We start from the raw sequence: 21,067 nt of genomic DNA, 5'->3' as shown, positions 1-21,067 counted from the left end.
CTCACTGCAGCCTAGACCTCCTGGGTTCAAGTGATCCTCCTGCCTCAGTCTCTTGAGTAGCTGGGACTATAGGTGCACGCCACCACTCCCAGCTAATTAAAAAAAAAAAATTGTATAAAGACACATGCACACGTATGTTTATTGCAGCACTATTCACAATAGCAAAGACTTGGAATCAACCCAAATGTCCATCAGTGACAGACTGGATTAAGAAAATGTGGCACATATACACTATAGAATACTATGCAGCCATAAAAAAGGATGAGTTTGTGTCCTTTGTAGGGACATGGATGCAGCTGGAAACCATCATTCTCAGCAAACTATCGCAAGAATAGAAAACCAAACACCGCATGTTCTCACTCATAGGTGGGAATTGAACAATGAGATCACTTGGACACAGGAAGGGGAACATCACACACCGGGGCCTATTGTGGGGAGGGGACGGGGGGAGGGATAGCTTTAGGAGATATACCTAATGTAAATGACGAGTTAATGAGTACAGCACACCAACATGGCACATGTATACATATGTAACAAACCTGCACGTTGTGCACATGTACCCTAGAACTTAAAGTATAATTTAAAAAAAATTTTTTTTTAAATTGTAGAGAAGGGGTCTTGCTATGTGGTCCAGGCTGGTCTTGAACTCCTGGGCTCAAGTAATCCTCCAGCCTCAGCCTTCCAGAGTGCTGGGATTACAGGTGTGAGCCACAGTGTCCAGCTATATTTCCTTTTCTAGAAGTGTTCTCTCAGACTGTTGACTGGCCCACCATAAAAGATGGTTCCTGTATATGAAGCTCTGAGTGACTACCATATGCCAACCACTCTATATGAATTTTCTCATTTGACACTGTGAGATAAGCACTTTTATTACTTCTGTTTTATAGATTACAAAACCAAGCTCAGTGAGGTTCACTAATTTGCTCGACATACAGTCAATAAGAGACACCTGAAGGGCCAGTAGCAATGGAGGAACAGAAGACCCTAAGAGAAAAATGCTGATGCAATTAGACTGTACCTGGTCTCCCCCACCTTCCAGACTGGGGCCCTGACACAAAGACTTTGTCAGACAAGCACAGAGAGGGGAAGATTTCACTTTATTGTTACATCAGTCTCACAAATAAACCCAACACAGCCAGAAACACTGAAACGATAAAGTGCCAATGCAGAGAGGCCTGGCAACAGGAGGAGGGAGGAATCCAGTTCGCCTCCTCCACGTCCCCAGCCTGGACATATATTTCTATTACACAAGAGTGAGGGCAGCTGACATACCAGGCAACCCATTGTATAGACACTTTGAGCTAAGAAATAGAAAATTGTACCAGGTAGGGTCTGTGCAGGGCAAGGAAATAGAAAAAAGTCAGAAAACGTTATTTTCCCAAATGAGTCAGGCATGGAAATATCAAATGATAAAAACAACATTTTTCAAACTCCCTGTATTTGAGATAGACATCTAATAACGAATGAGACAGGTTTGGTACTTCATGCTACTGCCTATTTTCAGAACTATGACATGGGTAGACACCCTTTCTCCCACACCCTCAATCTAAGGTACCAGAATTTTTTAGGACTCCTGGGAAAAACTGACCTCACCTTCTTACCTTCCCAGCCCCAAAAAATTAGACCCAGTGCTTCCTCATGCACATCAAGGAGATGTGGGCTAGGAGAGTAATCAACTTGGAGGCATTTAAAGAAAGTTAATGAAGCTCGAGACTTCTCATAATTGTCTCAAGACATTTTTCGGAGCCTCTATCAAGCCTGGGATTTAAAACATAATTATTTGGTTAGAAAATTCAAATGTTTTGACTGCATTAAATGAGATTATATCTGAAGCTGAGTTCACCCCAACTATTTCAATTCCAAAACTAGAAAATTATTGACTAATCTTCAGAGGCCAGAAGAATCACTAAAAGTTATCTAATCATCCCCGATACCATATCATCGTAAACTCAAAGGGCCAGAAGCAGTCATGTCTTTCCAGAACTTGAGAGTTCCTGGCCTCACGCAGTCCATGGGGAATTGGAATCCAAATAAGAATAAACCAGAACGGGCCGGGTGTGGTGGCTTACGCCTGTGATCCCAGCACTTTGGGAAGCCAAGGTGGGCAGATCACGGGGTCAGGAGATCAAGACCATCCTGGCCAACATGGTGAAACCCCAACTCTGCTAAAACACACATACACACACACACACACACAAAAAAAGCCGACGTGGTGCCACGCGCCTGCAGTCCCAGCTACTCCAGAGGCTGAGGCAGGGGAATAGTTTGAACCCGGGAGGTGGAGATTGCAGTGAGCCAAGGTCGCGCCACTGCATCTCAGCCTGGTGACAGAGTGAGACTCCGTCTCAAAAAAAAAAAAAAAAAGAATAAACCAGAAGGAACCTTCAACATGCCTCACTGTGGCCAAGAGTTAAGGCTCAGAGTAGAACTTTCAAGTAGGGAAGTAAAGGGTGAACTTTACTTCAACTTTGTACTAGGGTAAGAGGCAGGCCAAAGTACTGCCGTGAAAGGTAGGGAAGGAGCATGGAGAGGCTTCAGTGGAAAGGTACATGTCCCCACTAGGTAAGAGAATGGGGTGTTGCCAGAGGGAGTGCTGAAGGCTGGTAACCCGGGGATCACCCCTGCTGAGCTTTAGATGTAGCCTCCCAACCGTGGCTGTGCTTAGCTTTCTATCTAGCTTCCTTAGGTAGAGGCTGATAGGAGGGGGGCCTAGGGAATGACCCCATGAAAACTGACTGCAGTATGGCTGCGTAGTTGTTCAAATGATGGTCACCAACTTCCTAGTCTTTAGGGAGCTTCTGTGAGGCCCAAATCATTCAGAGTTCCAAAGGGTTGTTTGGTAGCAGCAGTTGCTGAACACTAGACAAGGTAGTTGGTAGTACTTGGCAAAGTTCAGAGTGGGATCCTTTAAACAAAAACACTGAGAACTACTGCTATGATGCAGGGTAGACTTGGGAATATCTTAAAGGGATATCCACAGCTAGCTATTTTTCTGACTTGTCCAAGCACTTCTATGACCAAACTGAAGGGGAGATTCCATTACAGACACCTGCGTGCCTAATGTGATACCCCAATCAAAAAGCTTCAAGAAACCTTGTATTCTCCCCAACCTTTGAGAGGGGTCAGGAAATACTGGGCAGTTATAAAAAGTTGTCTTTAACATTGTTGGCTCCTGCTCTGCCTCTTTCCTTGTACCAGGACAGAATTGAACGTCTCAATTCCTTGCCTGAAAATGTCATTCCCTACCTCCCAGAAAGGTTTATCTAGGTAGGCCTCTCCACCAGTTGATTATTCATTCAACTCCCTTCTGTTCTGGCCTTGCTCTTCCCCACCCGCCCCCTTCTCTACATCTGGTTTCCAGCTACTTAAGTCCTTGGCAGACACATAACAGGATAGGCAGAAATGCTGATTGGATCTTGGGAGTAATCAACGTCTGACAGTGACACTCTGATTTACTTAAGCCTTCAATTCCATCTCAGAGAGGGATTAATATTCCTCTGTCTGTGGTTCCTCCTTTCCTCCAAGAGGTTCACAATGAGAAACCATTTCATTCATCTTTGTATGCTCAGTTTTTAGGCACCAAGATGAGGGCCCAAATGTGACAGTTTGGGGCAAGGAAATTTTAGTGGGCTTGGCACACAGGAGGGAGAGCTATGCAAATCATCCTAGCATCCATCTCCAGAGCATATTCCTCCCCTGCTCTGCCCTTTTCTTTCTTTCTTTCTTTTTTTTTTTTTTAAACACATTCTCACCTCTTTGCCCTCCTGTTAAAGGCTTGAATACAAATGAGGCACCATGGGAGTCCTGGCTTGGAAATCAGGTCTGCGTTCTCAGTCCCTTCAGTCACTGACCTAATATATGAACTTAGACAATTCACTTGCCTCTCTGGACCTTTAAATGAAAGAGTTAAACTGTAATAGATGATGTCCCTGGGCTCTTTCACGTAATCCATACTTGAAAAATCAATTAATCAATTTGAAGAAACTCTAATTCCAAGACATAGGTATCCTGGCACCTGTTTGAAACAGCTGAAAGGAGGTAAAGGTCAGGTTCCTGTTTATTATACATTTTAGCTATAGGAAAAGAAGCAAATATATCTATGGAGACACAGAACCTGGCAGCCCCTATACTTGACTAATAAAAGCAAATTCCTGGAAGCAGCAGAGAAATAGGCCACAAGTGAGACTGGCAGTGTCAAAAAAGGTCTATAAATTAAGTGATCAAAGGAGTAAAAAACAATGGCTATAACCAGACAAGATCTCTAAGCATAGACTATAGTCTAGAGAGGTCTGAATGGGAAGGAGCCCCTAGAGCTTCTATTAAATGGAAGGACTTGGTCCACAGCAAGTTGCTACGGCATTTGGTTCAAACCCAGTTTTCTCAATCTGTCGACCCGGTGTGTATGCACATGTGCAGACATGCTGCAGGCTGTAGTTATGCTTCTGAAGTGCTGAAATGAGAAATAAATATCAGAAGAAATAATGCCATATTCAGAAAAAGTTAAGCTGAAGGCAAGTAAAATTTTGCTTTCAAAGCCACTCATTTCCCTACCACTCTGTGTGACATGACCATTGCTCATTCTGATGTGTGCACTACAGAGTTTTATGGGATGGTGAACTCTGGGTGTGGGGAAGGGTAGATTTGTAGTATAACTGAAGCCAAAGACAGGATACAACCCCACGTCCTGTCTAAGAACCACCACTGCCCTGCTCGCAGCTCATGACAAATGGATGTGACTTGATCTGACCCACTTGGGCACTCACTTGTCTTCATTCAAAGAGACTGTCTCCACAAAAGGGATTTCTTCCTTGTCTGTCTTCCCCATGATCAGCCGGTGCTTATCCAAGTTTATGATGCACTGAAAACAGGAGAATCACTGGTAACTTGTCAGTGATACCACTATGAGTTCCTGTGTAAGAGGATACCTGCCTCAGAGAGGAAGTATCAAGGGGTAAGAGGAGTCAATCTTACCTTCAGAGATCGGAGAGTCTGTAGACCAAGGGACAAGTTCTTCTCATTGTCATCTAATAAAACAAAAAGATGATTAAGATTTAGCCATTTCCACACTTGCTTAGAAGTCGGCCTAATCACTATTAGGTTCCACCCATCCATCCAATAACATCCAATAAGCATATATTGAGCATGTGTTATTTTTATTTTTTTGTTATTTTTACTTTTTTATTTTTTGAGATGGAGTTTTGCTCTTGTTGCCCAGGCTGGAGTGCAGTGGCGCAATCTCAGTTCACTGCAACCTCTGCCTCCCAGGTTCAAGCAATTCTCCTGCCTTAGCAGGAGATTTGGGATTACCAGCGCCCACCACCACACTCAGCTAATTTTTGTATTTTTAGTAGAGACAGGGTTTCACCATGTTGGCCAGGCTTCTCTCGAACTCCCGACCCCAGGTGATCCACCCACCTTGGCCTCCCAAAGTGCTGGAATTATAGGCATGAGCCACCGCACGTGGTCAAGCATGTGTTGTATTAAGTAATTTTCCTAGATCATTAAAGTTACAAGGCAATAGAGCCAAGATGCAAACTCAGGTCTTTTTTACTGTAAAGGACAAAGGTCTTTAGACAAAGACCAATAACTTGGAGTAGTCAAGAATAAAATGTATGAGAAGTGTGGAAAGTGGTGGGAAATTATCAAAGGATTTATGGCAAAGGAGTAAGTTGCTCTCTGTTTCTAGTTCATGGAAAGCTCTCAGGGGACATTTTCACCTGTACATAAAAATGTGTTTTCTTGCTCCTTTTTTTTTTGGCATGGAGTTGCACTCTTGTTGCCAGGCTGGAGTGCAGTGGCGCGATCTCTGCTCCACCACTCGGGTCCAAGCAATTCTCCAACCTCAGCCTCCCAAGTAGCTGGGATTAAAGGCATGCGCCACCAGTCCCAGCTAATTTTGTATTTTTAGTAGAGATGGGGTTTCTCCATGTTGGTCAGGCTGTTCTTGAACTCCTAAACTCAGGTGATCTGTCCACCTTGGCCTCCCAAAGTGCTGGGATTATAGGCATGAGCCACTGCACTCGGCCTCTTGCTCCTTGAATTTTTTTTATCTGACCTCCACATTTGTTTAACTGATTGATTCTCAACATGTCTTGAATGTAGCTCAGGGCCCATCTAGTACTTTGGAGACCAAAAATTGGGACAAGATCTATAGTACAGAAAAATGGGAACCATTTTGAAAAAGTCAATATTTACAGGCATGAGATCTCATGAGGTTTTGTTGGGGGTAGGGAGAGGGTTTATGTTAGGGTCCATAGGTCCCGCCCTCAATTCTGCTTACCAACCACAGCTGCTGGGCAGTCCAGGCAGAGAGAGCCCAGTGTGATCACTAGGTGTTCAATCTGGCCCACTACTTTGAGATGCCGGGGTAGAGAAAGCTTTTCTCCTTCATGCTTGTGGGATTTGACAAGCTCCTTGAGTCTGCACCAAAAAGGAAGATACCAAAATCCCCTTGACAGAGATTCCTGATAGAATCCTGCAATGCCTACCTTCTGACCTACAACTGGAATTCTCCAGGGATCTCCTGGGATTAATTTACCAAAAAGTGCTAGCCATCCTACATTTGTTGTTTCAGCACTTTGTCCTAAACATGCCAGGGGGATATAAAAACACTGAAGACTCATCTCCCATTCTCAAAAACCTTACATCACTTATGTGTATTGGTGAAGACAGGGGAACTGACATATTCAGAGAATCCTATTCTGTATCCTACTGTCCCCATCATTGTGTGAGGCAATTGAGTTAACACGTCCTTTTACCAATCTGTGAGTAACAGATACCAGAGAAGTCAGGTTAATCCTAATTTTAGAAGGTGCTTTGTTCAATGTCTAATTTTCTCATTGTCCTATTTCATTCTGTCTTCATCAGTCTGTCTTAGACTATAATGTTAGTGGAGGCAAGTACTTATTTGGTAAGTGCACTGATATTCGTATCAGCAAGGAATATCACGGAGAAAATCCTTGTTAATTTAACTTGTCTGTGCAGGGGAGGAAGGAAAGAAACAGTACCAAGGTTTCACATGTTACATAAGCTGATTGTAATAGCTAGCACCAGAGCTATTATGGGTTGGTGGATAAATACTTAATTATGGACTTTCTGTGCCAATACTTCTGCTTTCCTCTATTTCCTCTCTTTTGATGTTATAGCCCATCCAAAAGAAAAATAATTGCAGTTTTACAGATGGTTATTAATTCCTCTGGAATCATGGCAGTCTGCTGCCTAATTATTCACCAGGACATATTAGTCTTTCTGGAACCATCATGTTGCACTATACTTCATCTTTTCACCACAAAAAAAGCTCAGGGCTGGGTGCAGTGGCTCATACCTGTAATCCTAGCATTTTGGGAGGCTGAAGCGGGCAGATTGCTTGAGCCCAGGAGTTGAAGACCATCCTGGGCAACATGGCAAAACCCCTTCTCTACAAAGAATACAAAAAATTAGCCAGGCATGGTGGTGCACACCTGTAGTCCCAGTTACTCAGGAGGCTGAGGCAGGAGGATCACTTGAGCCCAGGAGGCGGAGGTTGCAGTGAGCCGAGATTGCACCACTGCACTCCAGCCTGGGCAACAGAGTGAGGCTCCACCACACAAAACAAACAAAATAAACTACTGGCTAATCATCTTTATGATGGCCCAGGCCCAGGCCCAGGCCCAGGCGCAGTAGCAGCTGCAGTCCTCTTCTCAGTTCTGATGGATGTTTCTTGGGGACAGGCAGTGCATCCTCCAGAAAGACTCTGAGTAAGCTAAGGCCCACCACATCCCTACTTTTATTCATCTGGATGGAGTATACCAACAGGACAGCTCCTTTTAATTTGCTGTCTAGTGGATCAGGGCAGGGCACACAATGAGCCAGAGGTCTCAGGCTCTCTCATTCAAGTTCAGAGGTCTTTGCTCAAAACTTAATAGGGGGAGTTAACAGAAAGCCAAAAGTTTCCATGCTCACTGATTTCTCCACTTGTCTGATAACCCACCACTCCTCCCCTCTACTAAGGACTCTGGTTCCAGCTGAGATCTGAACTCTGCATACTTCTCTTTGAGCTGCCGTAGAGATGCTCACCATCTCTAACCATAAAATAGAGTCAAGCGAAGAGTACACTCACATCTAAGTTCCACTCAGTACAAGTGGCTACTTACCCCAATCTGTCCACACAGGCCAAAGAGATGAGATTATATAGGCAGCCTGTGTCAACCAAGGCTTTCACATCCTTTCCAGCACACTGTGGGGAGGAAATGTACTGTTCAACAAGAGCCAGAGAAGCAGAAGGGAAAGGAGATGCAGACAGCAAGCAGCAGATGTCATATGAAAGGCAGGGGTGGAGAGCATCCTCCCAATTATGGGTTATAGTGTCCCATCTTTACCCACTGCTAAGTCTGCCTTTGACTGGCTCTTGTTCCTGCTGAATCCAGGGCTGACAGAAGATCCCCCAAAAAACTCTAGATGTTTTCTGCTACATAACAAATAGCTCTTAAACTTTTTTTTAAAAATCACATACCCATTTGTAAGTCTGATGAAAGCCTTGTTCCTTCTTCCCATGAAGACACACGTGCATACAAAATGTCACATACACTTCCAGTGTTGCATGGAATGGCCCTTTTAAAACTTACTTATGAATTCCATGAGACCCATACTCTATAAAGTCAGGGGGAGAGGGTCCCACATCCTACTTTCCAGAAAACCCTGGAAAATCTGTTCTCAGAACATTACCTGGCAAGAAACCAAAATCATGTCATCCTCCTCAGACTTCTTTAGCCCCTCAGACTTAGCCTGATTGAGTTTGTTCGTCTTAGAGGCCCAAGGGACACGGCCGCTTCGGAGCTTAGACAGGTTGGTTTCCATGAGGCGCCTCTGCAGAATATTATGGGGTTGCTTGAGGGATAGAAAGCAGAGACTTCTTAGTGACAGGCCACATCCCTCTTTCCCATTGTCCCCAGGTACCATAAAAATAATGAAGGAGCCTCCCATAACTGAGCTCTACCTTTGTTTCTCATTTATACTTCCTTCAAGTGAGGACTTCACTGGTATTGTCAGAGCAGGTACCATAAACCAATTTGCAGTAGGCCACCCTGAATGAATGAAAATGCAAGATATGACACTGGGAAATGTGGAGAGGGCCGATAAATATTCTAGGGCTTAAGAGAACTGAGGGCCCTTGTTATTTGGACTAACCTAGGCCTGCTACCTTTCTTCCCCTTACAAGAGCATTTCAAGGGAAAAGTGGTCTTAGTCTAGAATAAGTGATCTCTGTATCTTCCCAGGTGACAGCAAATCACTGCCCTATAGAAACGGCAGCTCATTTTCATAGGCTGAAGAAACTTAGCTAACACCGGTATTCAGAAGCTCTGCCTACTTCTGTGTCAAGTCTCACTCTCTTATCTTTCAGATGCAGCCTGTAGATACCTTAGTGGCTGGCTCTCCTGTGGGCTGAGTCACCTATGGGTGGATAGGGTGAAAAGACAGGAATTCACACTTGCTGAGCAAGCCTCTCAGCAGACACACTTTGAAACCTGACAGAACACATAAGAATTATCGTTGCTGGCATCCTCTGGACCTCAAAACACTGGTTTCTCCTGCCCTATCTTATCATCCATTTCCCTTCCCTTCAATGGCCCAAAAGTGGGGGTATGAAGGGGGAAGACACTGACCAAGAAGCAGGAGACTTAATTAGACCTTATATGCATGCCAGGATGCCTAATGTTAAGAAGCAGAATGAGAAGTGTGAGTTTAAGTCTGTACTTTGATAGAGCTTAGGAGAGTTCCTAGGGCAGATATAATCATGCTCCACCGTTCCTATTCAAAGTGGCCTCCAGAAAATTTAAGATATCTCTTAAAAAGAAATCCTTTGACTGGAGAAATCTGTATACACAAATATCTTATGCCCAGCTACAATAGCATTTAAAATCCCTCAAAGGAGAGTGTTTCACCCCAAGTTTCTATCTAACATATACCAGATGACACTCCGATTCTATGGGGAAGGAAGTCACTCTTAGAAGCCCAGAGCCTAGAACCTTTCAAGGGGAGGGGCTGGCACTGGAGGTCTTCAGTATCTGCCACCTTTCAGATTCCTAAGGAAGAATGGAGTCACAGTCATGACTCATTGTAACCCTAGTGAGATGAAGAAATGGATTCCCGAAATACACTGATTCTTGGCAAAGCACATTCTAAATTGGTATCTTTGGGAAAAGTGGAGGGAGAGGCACTTGTAAAGAAAATGAGAGCTTCTTAGCTTGACAAGGAGCTGGAGGAAGTGCTAACTCTGTCAGATTTTCTGATGCAACACTGGGATAATGCTTTGCTTCTCAAAAGAAACAAAAATGCTTCATTCGAATCTCTCTCACCAGTAAGACTGGATTCCTAGCTCAAGCCATACTAAAGCAGGGTGTTTGTTTCTGTTACATCCGTGCTTACATCTAGGACCTACTCAGATAAAACTGGACTTGTAGAAGTGAGGACTGGAAGGAGTTTCAAAGACCATCTAAACAAAGCCCTCTTACCTAAAGTTTGGGGATGTCTTCCTACATTGGTCTTGCTAAAAACTTTATCTGGTTCTTAATCTTGCAAAGGAGCCTAATCATTAGTGGAGAGATGAGACAAACGAGGGAAGTTCTGAAATCATTCTGCTTGAATTCATCCCTTTTCTGTATTTTCCTCTCTTTCTACTGGATTCTTCTTCCACAAGTTATAAAACATACTAAAAGTTCCTAGATATTGGGGAGAAAACTCCTCCACAAAACATCAGATCCTGCTGCCTTGACTCTACAACCTCCTTTAATCACCCTCCTTATCTGGAACGGTCTTTTTTTAAAAAGCCTAAACCATGACATCTATTTCCTGATATCCCATATTTCCTTCACTGAGATCACTTCTTATCCCATACCAATAACGACCTCTGATTTCCAAATACAGTAGACATTTTCAGCCTTAATTTTACTAGATTTTTCTAGTGAATTTGGCCCTGCTGACTGTTCTTTTACCTGTTCTTTAGTAACCAAAAAAAGGTTCAAACACATGCTCAATGTAAAATATTTAAGTATCACTGAAATATATAAAATAAAAAGCAAAGGCCAGGCACGGTGACTCACGCCTGTAATCCCAACACTTTGGAAGGCTGAGGCAGGTGGATCTCTTGAGGTCAGGAGTTCGAGACCAGCCTGACCAACATTGCAAAACCCCATCTCTACTAAAAGAAAAAATACAAAAATTGGCCAGGTGTGGTGGCATGCACCTTTAATCCCAGCAACTAGAGACGGGGAGGCAGGAGAATCGCTTGAACCCAGGAGGCCGAGGTTGCAGTGAGCCTAGATCACACCACTGCACTCCAGCCTGGGCAACAGAGCAAGACTCTATCTCAAAATAATAAATAAATGAACAAATACATAAATAAATAAAATTAAAAGCAAAAACCTCCCCAATCTCTCAAACCCTTCTCAGTCCCACTACCGACAAATAATGATCATTAAATTTAGAAGTATATCTTTCAAAAAATATTAATACATTTATAAACATATAAAAAAATAAACATACTATAAAACTGTTCTGAAATTTTCTATTTCCATTTAATATATAAGAGGCAATTTCTGGCCGGTCACGGTGGCTCACACCTGTAATCCCAGCAGTTTGGGAGGCTGAGGCAGGTGGATCACGAGGTCAGGAGATGGAGACCATCCTGGCTAACACAGTGAAACCCGTCTCTACTAAAAATACAAAAAATTAGCCAGGTGTGGTGGCAGTCGCCTGTAGTCCCAGCTACTCATGAGGCTGAGGCAGGAGAATGGCATGAACCTGGGCGGGGGAGCTTGCACTGAGCTGAGATCGTGCCACTGCACTCCAGCCTGGGCGACAGAGCAAGACTCCGTCTCAAAAAAAAAGGCATTTTCTATGTCACTATACATAATTCTTTTCATTCTCTTTGATAACTAAAAAGTATTAATAATATAGTTCAGCAATAGAAAATTTACAGCCAACAAACCCGTATGAACCTCAGAGATGTTTTTCTCTGGTCATTTTACTATGCCTACATATCTTAAGTAACAATATAGCTGCATATTTACCTCTGCTTCCAGTCAAAATTTCACTAAAATGACAGTAAAAGAGTAAGTCCTAAACCCACAAAACAAAAAGAACAATAAAGAAGAAAAAAAAGATGTTGACAAAATTCTGGAATCTCAATAGGAGGTAGAAAAGCAGCAATAATGACCTGGACTAGAGAAAGCTAAGTGCTTTATACCATTTCACTTCACAGAGAGCTGAAGCGGCAGAGGCTGCCAGTTGCTCTTTAAAATCCTTGTTCTCCTCTTCTTCATAGGAAGATACCTAGATTCTTTCCTGGCCCTCCTGGCGGTTAGGCATAGCCATATGACTGAGTTCTACAGAATAGAATGTGAGTGGAAGTGACATGCACCATTCCTATGCCTGGCCCATAAAAATCTCCTGTGCATACTTCTCCATATTCTTTTCCTCTTCCCACTGGCTGGAGTGGAGATGACCACTATGGTAACCTTCTCAGAGGCCACATGTTGAAGACAGAAGAGCTACTGTCTCTAAAGGACTAAATGGAAGAGGCTGTCTTGCTGACTTTTCCACTAATACTGTTACTTAAGAAAAAATAGGCTGGGTGCGGTGGCTCATGCCTGTAATCCCAGCACTTTGGGAGGCCGAGGCGGGTGGATCACAAGGTCAGGAGATCGAGACCATCCTGGCTAACTCAGTGAAACCCCGTCTATACTAAAAATACAAAAAATTAGCCAGGCGTGGTGGCGGGCGCCTGTAGTCCCAGCTGCTCAGGAGGCTGAGGCAGGAGAATGGCGTGAACCCGGGAGGCGGAGCTTGCAGTGAGCCGAGATAGTGCCACTGCACTCCAGCCTGGGCAATAGAGCAAGACTCCGTCTCAAAAAAAAAAATAAGAAAAAAGAATAAAGAAACTATTTTGTTTGAGCTATTATATATTTGCATCTAGCTGTAAAAGCAGTTGTCTTACTGAAACTGAAAGGCTGAGGGGTTAGAGGTATCAGAACCTCTACAATTGAAGGATACAATTAGGGTTGGAAATAGACTAAAGTCTTCATAAGACTCTCACTTGACCCAGAGAACTGGGGAGAATGCCAAAAGTTTACTCTTCTTGTAAGAGTAAATAAAAAGACTGATCAGTTGATAGCTTGGCTAGGCTTTCAGGTTTCGAGAACAGCTGAAGGGGAGTGGGGAGTATCATACTAGGCCAGAACTGAAGGACATGAGTTTAAAGATTGAAAGGCCCCATATGGAGCCTACCATAATGAATGAAAAAAGATCCACATCAAGATTTCACATCACTGTGAAATTTTGGAATAGCATGGATGACAAAGATTCCACAAGATTCCAAAGAGAAAAAGATGATAAAAATACAAAGGATTGGGAATCAGAATAGTATAGGACTACTCAACAGTAACAATCAAAGCTAAAAGACAATAGAATAATGCCTTCAAAAATCTGAGGCCGAGTGCAGCGGCTCATGTCTGTAATCCCAGCACTTTGGGAGGCTAAGGTGGGCAGATCACGAGGTCAGGAGTTCGAGACCAGCCTGGCTAACATGGTGAAATCCCATCTCTACTAAAAATACAAAAATTAGCCAGGCATGGTGGTAGGTGCCTGTAATTCCAGCTACTCAGGAGGCTGAGGCAGGGGAATAACTTGAACTCATTGTGGAGGTTGCAATGAGCTGAGATCGTGCCACTGCACTCCAGCCTGGGCAACAGAGGGAGACTCCGTCTCAAAAAAAAAAAAAAAAAAAAAAAAAATCTGATAGTACATAATTTCTAATAGTATTAGTACCTAGTAAAACTATTTAATAGTATCTAATAGTACCTAGTCAAACTATTGGTCAAGACTCAAGAAAGTTATTTTCTGTGTCTTGTCAAGAAGCTACTGAAAGGTATGCATGCTTCACCAAAGCAAGGGAAACAAACAACAAGGGGAAAAGCATGAGATCTAAGAACAAAAGAATCCAATAGAGAGGCAAAGGCAGTTCTGAGAATGGGGTTGAAGGAAAAGTCCAGGATACAGGTTGCCTATAGCTCTTAAGAGCAGCCAGTCCAAAATGAAATGAAAAGACAGGAGACTCTAGGACGGATTCTCCAAGAAAACAATGGACTTGCTAGACCATCTATGGTTTTAAGTTACTTGAAGGAGAATTAAATTTTACATGGCAACTTTTTTTAAAAAAACCAAGGAAATTAATTTTGAGAAAAATGTTTTTATGAGAAAGGAAATAGTACATTTGACTCAGCTGTAAATAACAAGAACATAGTCATAATAATGTAAGCAGTAAATGCTTATTTGACCCAAAATAGTTATTTAATAGAATGTTAGTAAAACAGAAGAATGAATATGATGGGAAAGTGTAAGATAATTAAATTTTTATCCATTATAATAGAAAATCAGGGCTGGATGCGGTGGCTTACACCTGTAATCCCAGCACTTTGGGAGGCCAAGGCGGGCGGATTGCTTGAGCCCAGGAGTTCAAGACCAGCCTGGGCAACATGGTGAAATTCTGCCTCTACAAAAAATACAAAAATTAGCCAGGCATGGTAGTTCACATCTGTAGCCCCAGCTACCTGAGAGGCTGAGGTAGGAGAATAATTTGAACCTAGAAGGTAGAGGTGGTAGTGAGCCAAGATCACACCACTGCACTCCAGCCTGGGCAACAGAGTGACACTCTGCCTCAAAAAAAAAAAAAAAAAAAAAAAAAAAAAAAAAAAAAGTAAGACTAGACAGATAGTGATGAAAACAGTTAATTAAGAAATAGCAGTATCACCATTTACTTGGAATTTACTTGGAGATATGGAGATCCCTAACACAAGCAACAGCTTTAAATTTTTTTAAGTTTTAAATTATTTACATTAAAAATTTTTAAATAAAAATATACCCCATGTAGCAGAAAAGAGTTCAGCCACAAGAAAAGCCAACTTACAGCAGTTTAAATGGAGATTTATTTTTCTCACGTAACAAGAAGTCTAGAGATAGAAGCTGCTGATACTAACTCAGCAGCTTAACAACTTCAGGGCTATTGGCTCTGTAATTCTCTTGGACATTCCTTCATGGTCACAGATGAATACCCCAGCTCCAGGCATTATATCCACATTCAAGAAATGAGAAAGGAGGAAGGACTACTCTAACATAATCAATTGCTTTTATCAGAAAAGGAAAAGCTTTCCCAGAAGTTCCTTTGGCAGTTTTTTTCCCATACCTTCTTGGTCAGAACTCATATGGCCACTCCTAACTTTAACAGACATTGGGAGATAATTTAGCTTTTATAATCTCTATAGAGGAGTCAGGCATATAGAAAAGGGCTAAGAATGGGTGATGATTTAGCCAACTAACAGTGTCTGCCAGATGCAAAAACTAAGGCTTGTGCACACACACCATGTAACTTAGGCAGGTATAATGCCAGGTTATCTTATAACCAGCTTAGCATCTATTTTCTTATGTCTGCCCTAGTTTCTACATTTTAAAACAGCAAATCCTTGACAGACAAGTTTGTTGTATAAACATACCTTAACTATTTACTAATGGGCATTTAGATTATTTCCATATGTTTGCCATTAGAAACAATGCTGCAATAAACTCAACATTTTATTTATCCTGAAACACTCCTCCACTGGCCTCTAAAACCACCTGTTTATTCTGTTCCTGTCTCTTTCACTGGTTCCTTTGCCTGTGTTCATTTCTTAAATATTAGTGTTCCTCATTGCTCTATCTTTGGTCCTTTGTCACTCCACATACACTGCCAGGGCAATTTTATCTGTTTTCATTGCATAAATTACTATCTTTATGATGATGACTCTATCTCATGTCCAGATGTCATCTCAATTCTAGACCCATAGATTCAACTACCTTTTTGAACTTCTCTACTTAGACATTCCACAGGCACTTCAAACGTAACTTATCCCACTGATATTTTCTATAAAACTTGCATATTCTCCTTTATTCCCTATCTCAGTGAGTGAAATTCTGCCTCCTCTTATTTTCTTCTTCATTTACTGTTACTGCTAAGCCCAAGCAATCTCCTAACATTACTTTCATGGTCCTCTTCCCCTACAGTGGTTCTCTTGCTAGTTGTATTAAAGAAAAATCCTCGATTTAGCATTCAAGACCTTCCACTACCACTCATCCTCCCTCCCAATCTCATCTTTTAAATTATTACTCCATGAAAGCTTTCTGCTTTCAGCAAATTACCACTTGTCACATATTACCTTGGGTGAATCACTAATCTCTATGAGCATTACTTTTCTCTAACCCTTACTCTCTTGATCAGTAATAAAAGACGTTTGAGCTCCAAAGTCTTGTTCAGTTTTAACATGTTGGGTTAATTCCTTTCCAACAACCTTGGTAAGTGGCACCACCATACATCCATTCTTGATTTTTTCATTTCCTGACCTCCCATCAAAAGTGCTATTGTAATCTGAAACATACCTGGAATTGATCTGCTTCTCCCCATCTTTACTACCTCCAATCTAATCCAAACCACTGTAATTTCTTATCTCTACTGCAACAGCCTCTTAACTTGCATTCTGCCTCTTCTTTTACCCTTCTCTAGTCCATTCTTAGCATGGAAACCAGAGTAAGCTTTTTAAAACATAAGTCAGATAACACAGTACTTTACTCAAAACCCTTCAATGGTATCCCATTGTTCTTCAGAAAAAATCCAAACTTTTTACCCTTCTCTATACAGCTCTGAACCAACTGGTCCTTGCCTCTCCTTCCATATACAAACCACTCTCCCTTTATTCATTCAGATTCAACACCATCCACACTCACTTCCTTGCTCAAAATTCCTCTCCCATTCCAATCCCTTTGCACCGGCTGTCCCCTCTGCCTGAAATGTTCTTCCCCTAACATTTCTAATGGTTAGGTCCCTCTTATCTTCCAGGTCTCTGTTCAAATGTCATTTCCTCACAGATACCTTCCCTGACCATACAACTTAAAGTAGGTAGGTCACCTCTTTAGTTACTAACAAATCTCACTATTTCTTTCATAGTAATTATAAATACATAATTATTTTGTGTATTTACTTGTTTATATTTCACCCCTGCCCTACTAGCATGTTAACTGCACAAGGGCAGGGACCGTGACTGTCGATTTCAGCTATATCCTCAGCTCTTGATATGGTACTGAAAGAAATCTCTACCGCTTCTTTCTTCAAAAAGCCTTTCTTTTTTTCTGAGATGGAGTCTCACTCTGTCTCCCAGGCTGAAGTACAGCGGCACAATCTTGGCTCACTGAAATCTCCGCCTCCCGGGTTCAAGCAATTCTCTCACCTCAGCCTCCTGAGTAGCTGGGACTACAGGCGTGCACCACCACACCCAGCTAATTTTTACCTTTTTAGTACAGATGAGGTTTCACCATGTTGGCCAGGCTGGTCTTGAACTCCTGACCTCAGGTGATCCACTTGCCTTGGCCTCCCAAAGTGCTGGGATTACAGGTGTGGGCCATCAGACGCAGCCAAAAAGCCTTTCTTGATTAATATCATTGAATTCTTTCTTTCAGGATCCCTTCAATATTTGTATGTTAAAGAGTTTGTACTACTTGTATCCCCAGTATATGACTGTTTTATAAATGTGGTTAAGTGGTTCTCATTCGTTTAATGACATATTGGCTTTCCAAGGGATGTCCTGTTTTTCAACATACATAGTACTGACCAGGTACACTGGCTCATGCCTGCAATCCCAGCACTTTGGGAGGCTGAGGCAGGACTGCTTGAGGCCAGGAGTTTGAGAGCAACCTAGTAACACAGTGAAACTGTGTCTCTACAAAAAAAAAAAAAAAGAAATTAAATAAAAATTTAATGTGGTGATATGGATGGCTAATCTATAGGGCACACCACACAGACCTGCTCCAATAGACAGATTCTGTTCAGGTATTTTATGGTAAGTTTGCTTTACTGTGTTCAACCATTTTCCCCCAGCCTCATTCCTAATTCTAGTCAGTTTTGAAAAAGCATTTAGCTCTGATCAGAAGCAATCATACGTAGGAAAGAAAAACTCTATTGCCAGACAAGTAAGAATATGGTCTAATGCATACAGGTAAGTATGATATCATTTAGGAAAGACAGCACATTATCACATAACATGACTATTTTTAAAAATTAAAAAGTCCTTAGCACAACGAGAAAAACTTTAATGAACCTGGTAGCTAAAACAAGATAAATTACAACAGGCAAATTTACAAGAATGGAGATGTTTTTCTCCAGCTTCATCGAGTTTAAAAAAAAAAATCAGGGCTGGGTGTGGTAGCTCATGTTTGTGATCCCAGCACTTTGGGAGGCTAAAGTGGGCAGATCACTTGAGACCAGGAGTTCAAGACCAGCCTGTGCAATATGGCAAAATCCCATCTCTACAAAAAATACAAAAGTTAGACTGGTGTTGTGGTGTGCACCTGTAATCCTAGCTACTCAAGAGTTTGAGATGGGAGGATCTCTTTAGCCTGTGAGGTCGAGGCTACAGTAAGATGTGACTGCAGCTGCATTCCAGCCTGGGCAATAAAGTGAGAACCCGTCTCTTAAAAAAAAAATCAAATATAATATTACTCACTCATATCTCTGGTTTTAGTTCTTAATCTAATACAGAATGAACAATATAAGATAAAAGGATAAATGCAAAAGGGCCAGACAAAAATATAATTTCCACAGAAGACTTTGTATCAGCCAACTCCATATACACAGAAATAGGCAAAGGCACTTTCCTGGGGCCAAGACAACATGACCCCCTTTGATTTCCTATGGTTGCCTTCTGCCAGTCCTAAAAGGGCTGGCAGGCTGATCAAGCAGTGAACATTACAGAAACAGCATAGTAAGAGGTAGATAATTCAGAAATCCCAGCAGTATAATGTAAATATTGGTTACTAGTACGAGGGAAAACAACCTACAACCTTCACAAACCCAAAAGTCAATTACAACTAATTTTTCCTCTCTCTTATCTCCCTCTGATGCTATCCTCTCCCTTTTCTTGGACCCCTTCTGTCGAGATTATACTATAAACTACTTCAAGTAAGAACTATTCAATTAATTTTAGCATCCTCCAAATTTCCCTTGCAGTGAGAGAAAATTGAGTCAACACTAGCTATCCCAGATGTATTTATAAAGTAAAACAATAATAATGTACTTCTAAGGTCACTTCTAAGATTGTACTGACGCTGCAACAACAGTTCCAAGAGTTTAAGCATGCTGCCTCACCCCAGTGCTTGCAGCTCTCCTAGCCCTACCTCGGTCTGCCTCGGTTTCTGTAATCTGGCTGTTCTGTGCAATCACTTGTACACTGTAGGTGTGAAAACAGTGAGAGAGGGAAATCAACTCCATGACGGTGGGGCACAGAAAGCATGAACCATGATTCAGAGCCTCACAGTCAACTGTCATGTGTATGTGTCATACTCAAGGCAATATCCTGCTTCTTGAGGCTCCTTCCTCTTTGCAGCCTGCTGCCTGTGCTCTATGCTATCAGCCCTTCGTGACTCAACTGAGACAGACTGGAGTCAGAAAAGTGGATGGAATTCCTACACAGCATGAAGTAGTGTAAGAAATCCTAGGCAGAAGGAAGCTAAGGTAGCTCTCCTTCCTAAGCTAGGAAACTCCTTGACAACCAAGGACAACCAAATCCAGCATTTAAAAATTCCATATTTTAATTCTTCTCTTAATATAATACTTCCTTCTTTATTGATTGACGAGCATTCTAGGAACTAGGATAGGATTATTTGGCCTGAAGGAAAGAATATTTCTCGAACCTGATTTGTTAAATGAATCAAGATTGCTTTAAAGTAAAAGAAGGGAAAAGAGAGTTACCTCTTTTGCAGGAGCACATTTCAATCACTCATCACTCTGGGTTAGCATAAATCAGGGAAACTATCCTGCGGCTTGTGCAAAAAGCAAAGCAAAACAAAAAAACACAACTTTCAAAAAACAGAGCAAGATAACTGAAGTAGACAACCCTGCACAGAAGCAACTAATGGCAGGGAGGAGAAAAATTATACTGGTACCTGTGTGTCATTAGAGCTGTTAAATTTAAAAAAAAAAAAAAAAAGGAAATGGATGCAGAAGCTTTGCTCTCCTGGGGCCAGAAATGGCAATTTCAATGAATTAGAGCTAACAACCACATCCAAAATTAAACATTTCAAAAGCTTAAAATAAAAAATACTAGAAAAATTATGCAGAGCACCTATTTCATTTGTTAAAAGACATTTAATTAGCGTTTCATACATTACCACCCAAATGAACAAAGCCATTGTGAAATTCAAGAAAACAATCCAACTACAAGAAAACTCCAGATAAAACTACAAAGTTAAACATAAACTTGACCCAGGACCACTACAGAGGCTGAGGGATGACAGATACAGTTCTTTATATTGGTCACCCTTTCATTCTATAGAAAGAGGACAGTACCATTTTTTACCCCAGGGCTCCTGTCCTGGGGTGCTTCTACTTAATGCCAAGAAAAACCGTGCTAGAAAAAAAGACTGCAACCACCCCAACCCCAAATGCACACATTAGCTGGTCGGTAAGATGGAGCAGCCTGGCTTCCTCCCTCTACTCACTCCTTGGGGGCGGGGCTGGAAGAGAAGAGAATGATGAAGAGATGTTGGGGGTTCAGGAAACCTTCACATTCGACCCCTTTTCTCTCTCCCCACTCAGGACGGAAGGTCAAAGGTACATAGGACCAAAACTAGAGAAGTGGATTTTGCATAGGGGGACAATGGATTCAACAAAAATCTTCCGGATCTGGCAACTGTCAAAAAAAAATCCCTTTCCACTTCTTTCCCCCTCACACGAAGTCATTAGGAATCACCTCTGTCTGGGTCATAGAACCAGCCACACAGCGTAGGAGGCACAAGCCCCACGAACAAAATTCGGTATTAAGAATAAGGGGAGAGAAAGAAGACCCGAGGGCAAGAGGGCAGGGCAGGACCTCTTCCTCCTTCTGGAGAGGAGACATCCAGGGAGGAGATACAGCCGAGGGGAGCGCGAGCTGAAAAGCTAGGACGGAATCCCCACCGAAACCGCAGCAGGGGTGCTGGAAGGGGAGGAATCAGCGACGCAGCGACCGCGAGC

General features: G+C 42.2%; 1 protein-coding gene across 1 annotated transcript in view; it reads right to left on the bottom strand.

The window, feature by feature from the left end:
• Positions 1-3,739: 3,739 nt before the first annotated feature.
• NRIP3 (nuclear receptor interacting protein 3) overlaps positions 3,740-21,067 on the bottom strand; it is an 18,528-nt gene continuing 1,200 nt past the window's right edge. Inside the window, exons 2-8 of the mRNA XM_012000266.1 lie at positions 19,202-19,283; positions 8,704-8,865; positions 8,133-8,215; positions 6,281-6,420; positions 4,972-5,024; positions 4,764-4,858; positions 3,740-4,450 (exon numbers count right to left, since the gene is read on the bottom strand). Of these exons, the coding sequence (XP_011855656.1) occupies positions 4,435-4,450; positions 4,764-4,858; positions 4,972-5,024; positions 6,281-6,420; positions 8,133-8,215; positions 8,704-8,865; positions 19,202-19,283 (631 nt within the window). The 3' untranslated portion in view covers positions 3,740-4,434. The remainder of the gene's footprint in view (positions 4,451-4,763; positions 4,859-4,971; positions 5,025-6,280; positions 6,421-8,132; positions 8,216-8,703; positions 8,866-19,201; positions 19,284-21,067) is intronic.

Source organism: Mandrillus leucophaeus, unplaced genomic scaffold, assembly GCF_000951045.1.
Source record: "Mandrillus leucophaeus isolate KB7577 unplaced genomic scaffold, Mleu.le_1.0 Scaffold622, whole genome shotgun sequence".
NCBI lineage: Eukaryota > Metazoa > Chordata > Mammalia > Primates > Cercopithecidae > Mandrillus > Mandrillus leucophaeus.
The sequence above is the reverse complement of the archived record's forward strand: the minus strand, read 5'-3'. Positions and strand labels throughout refer to the sequence as shown.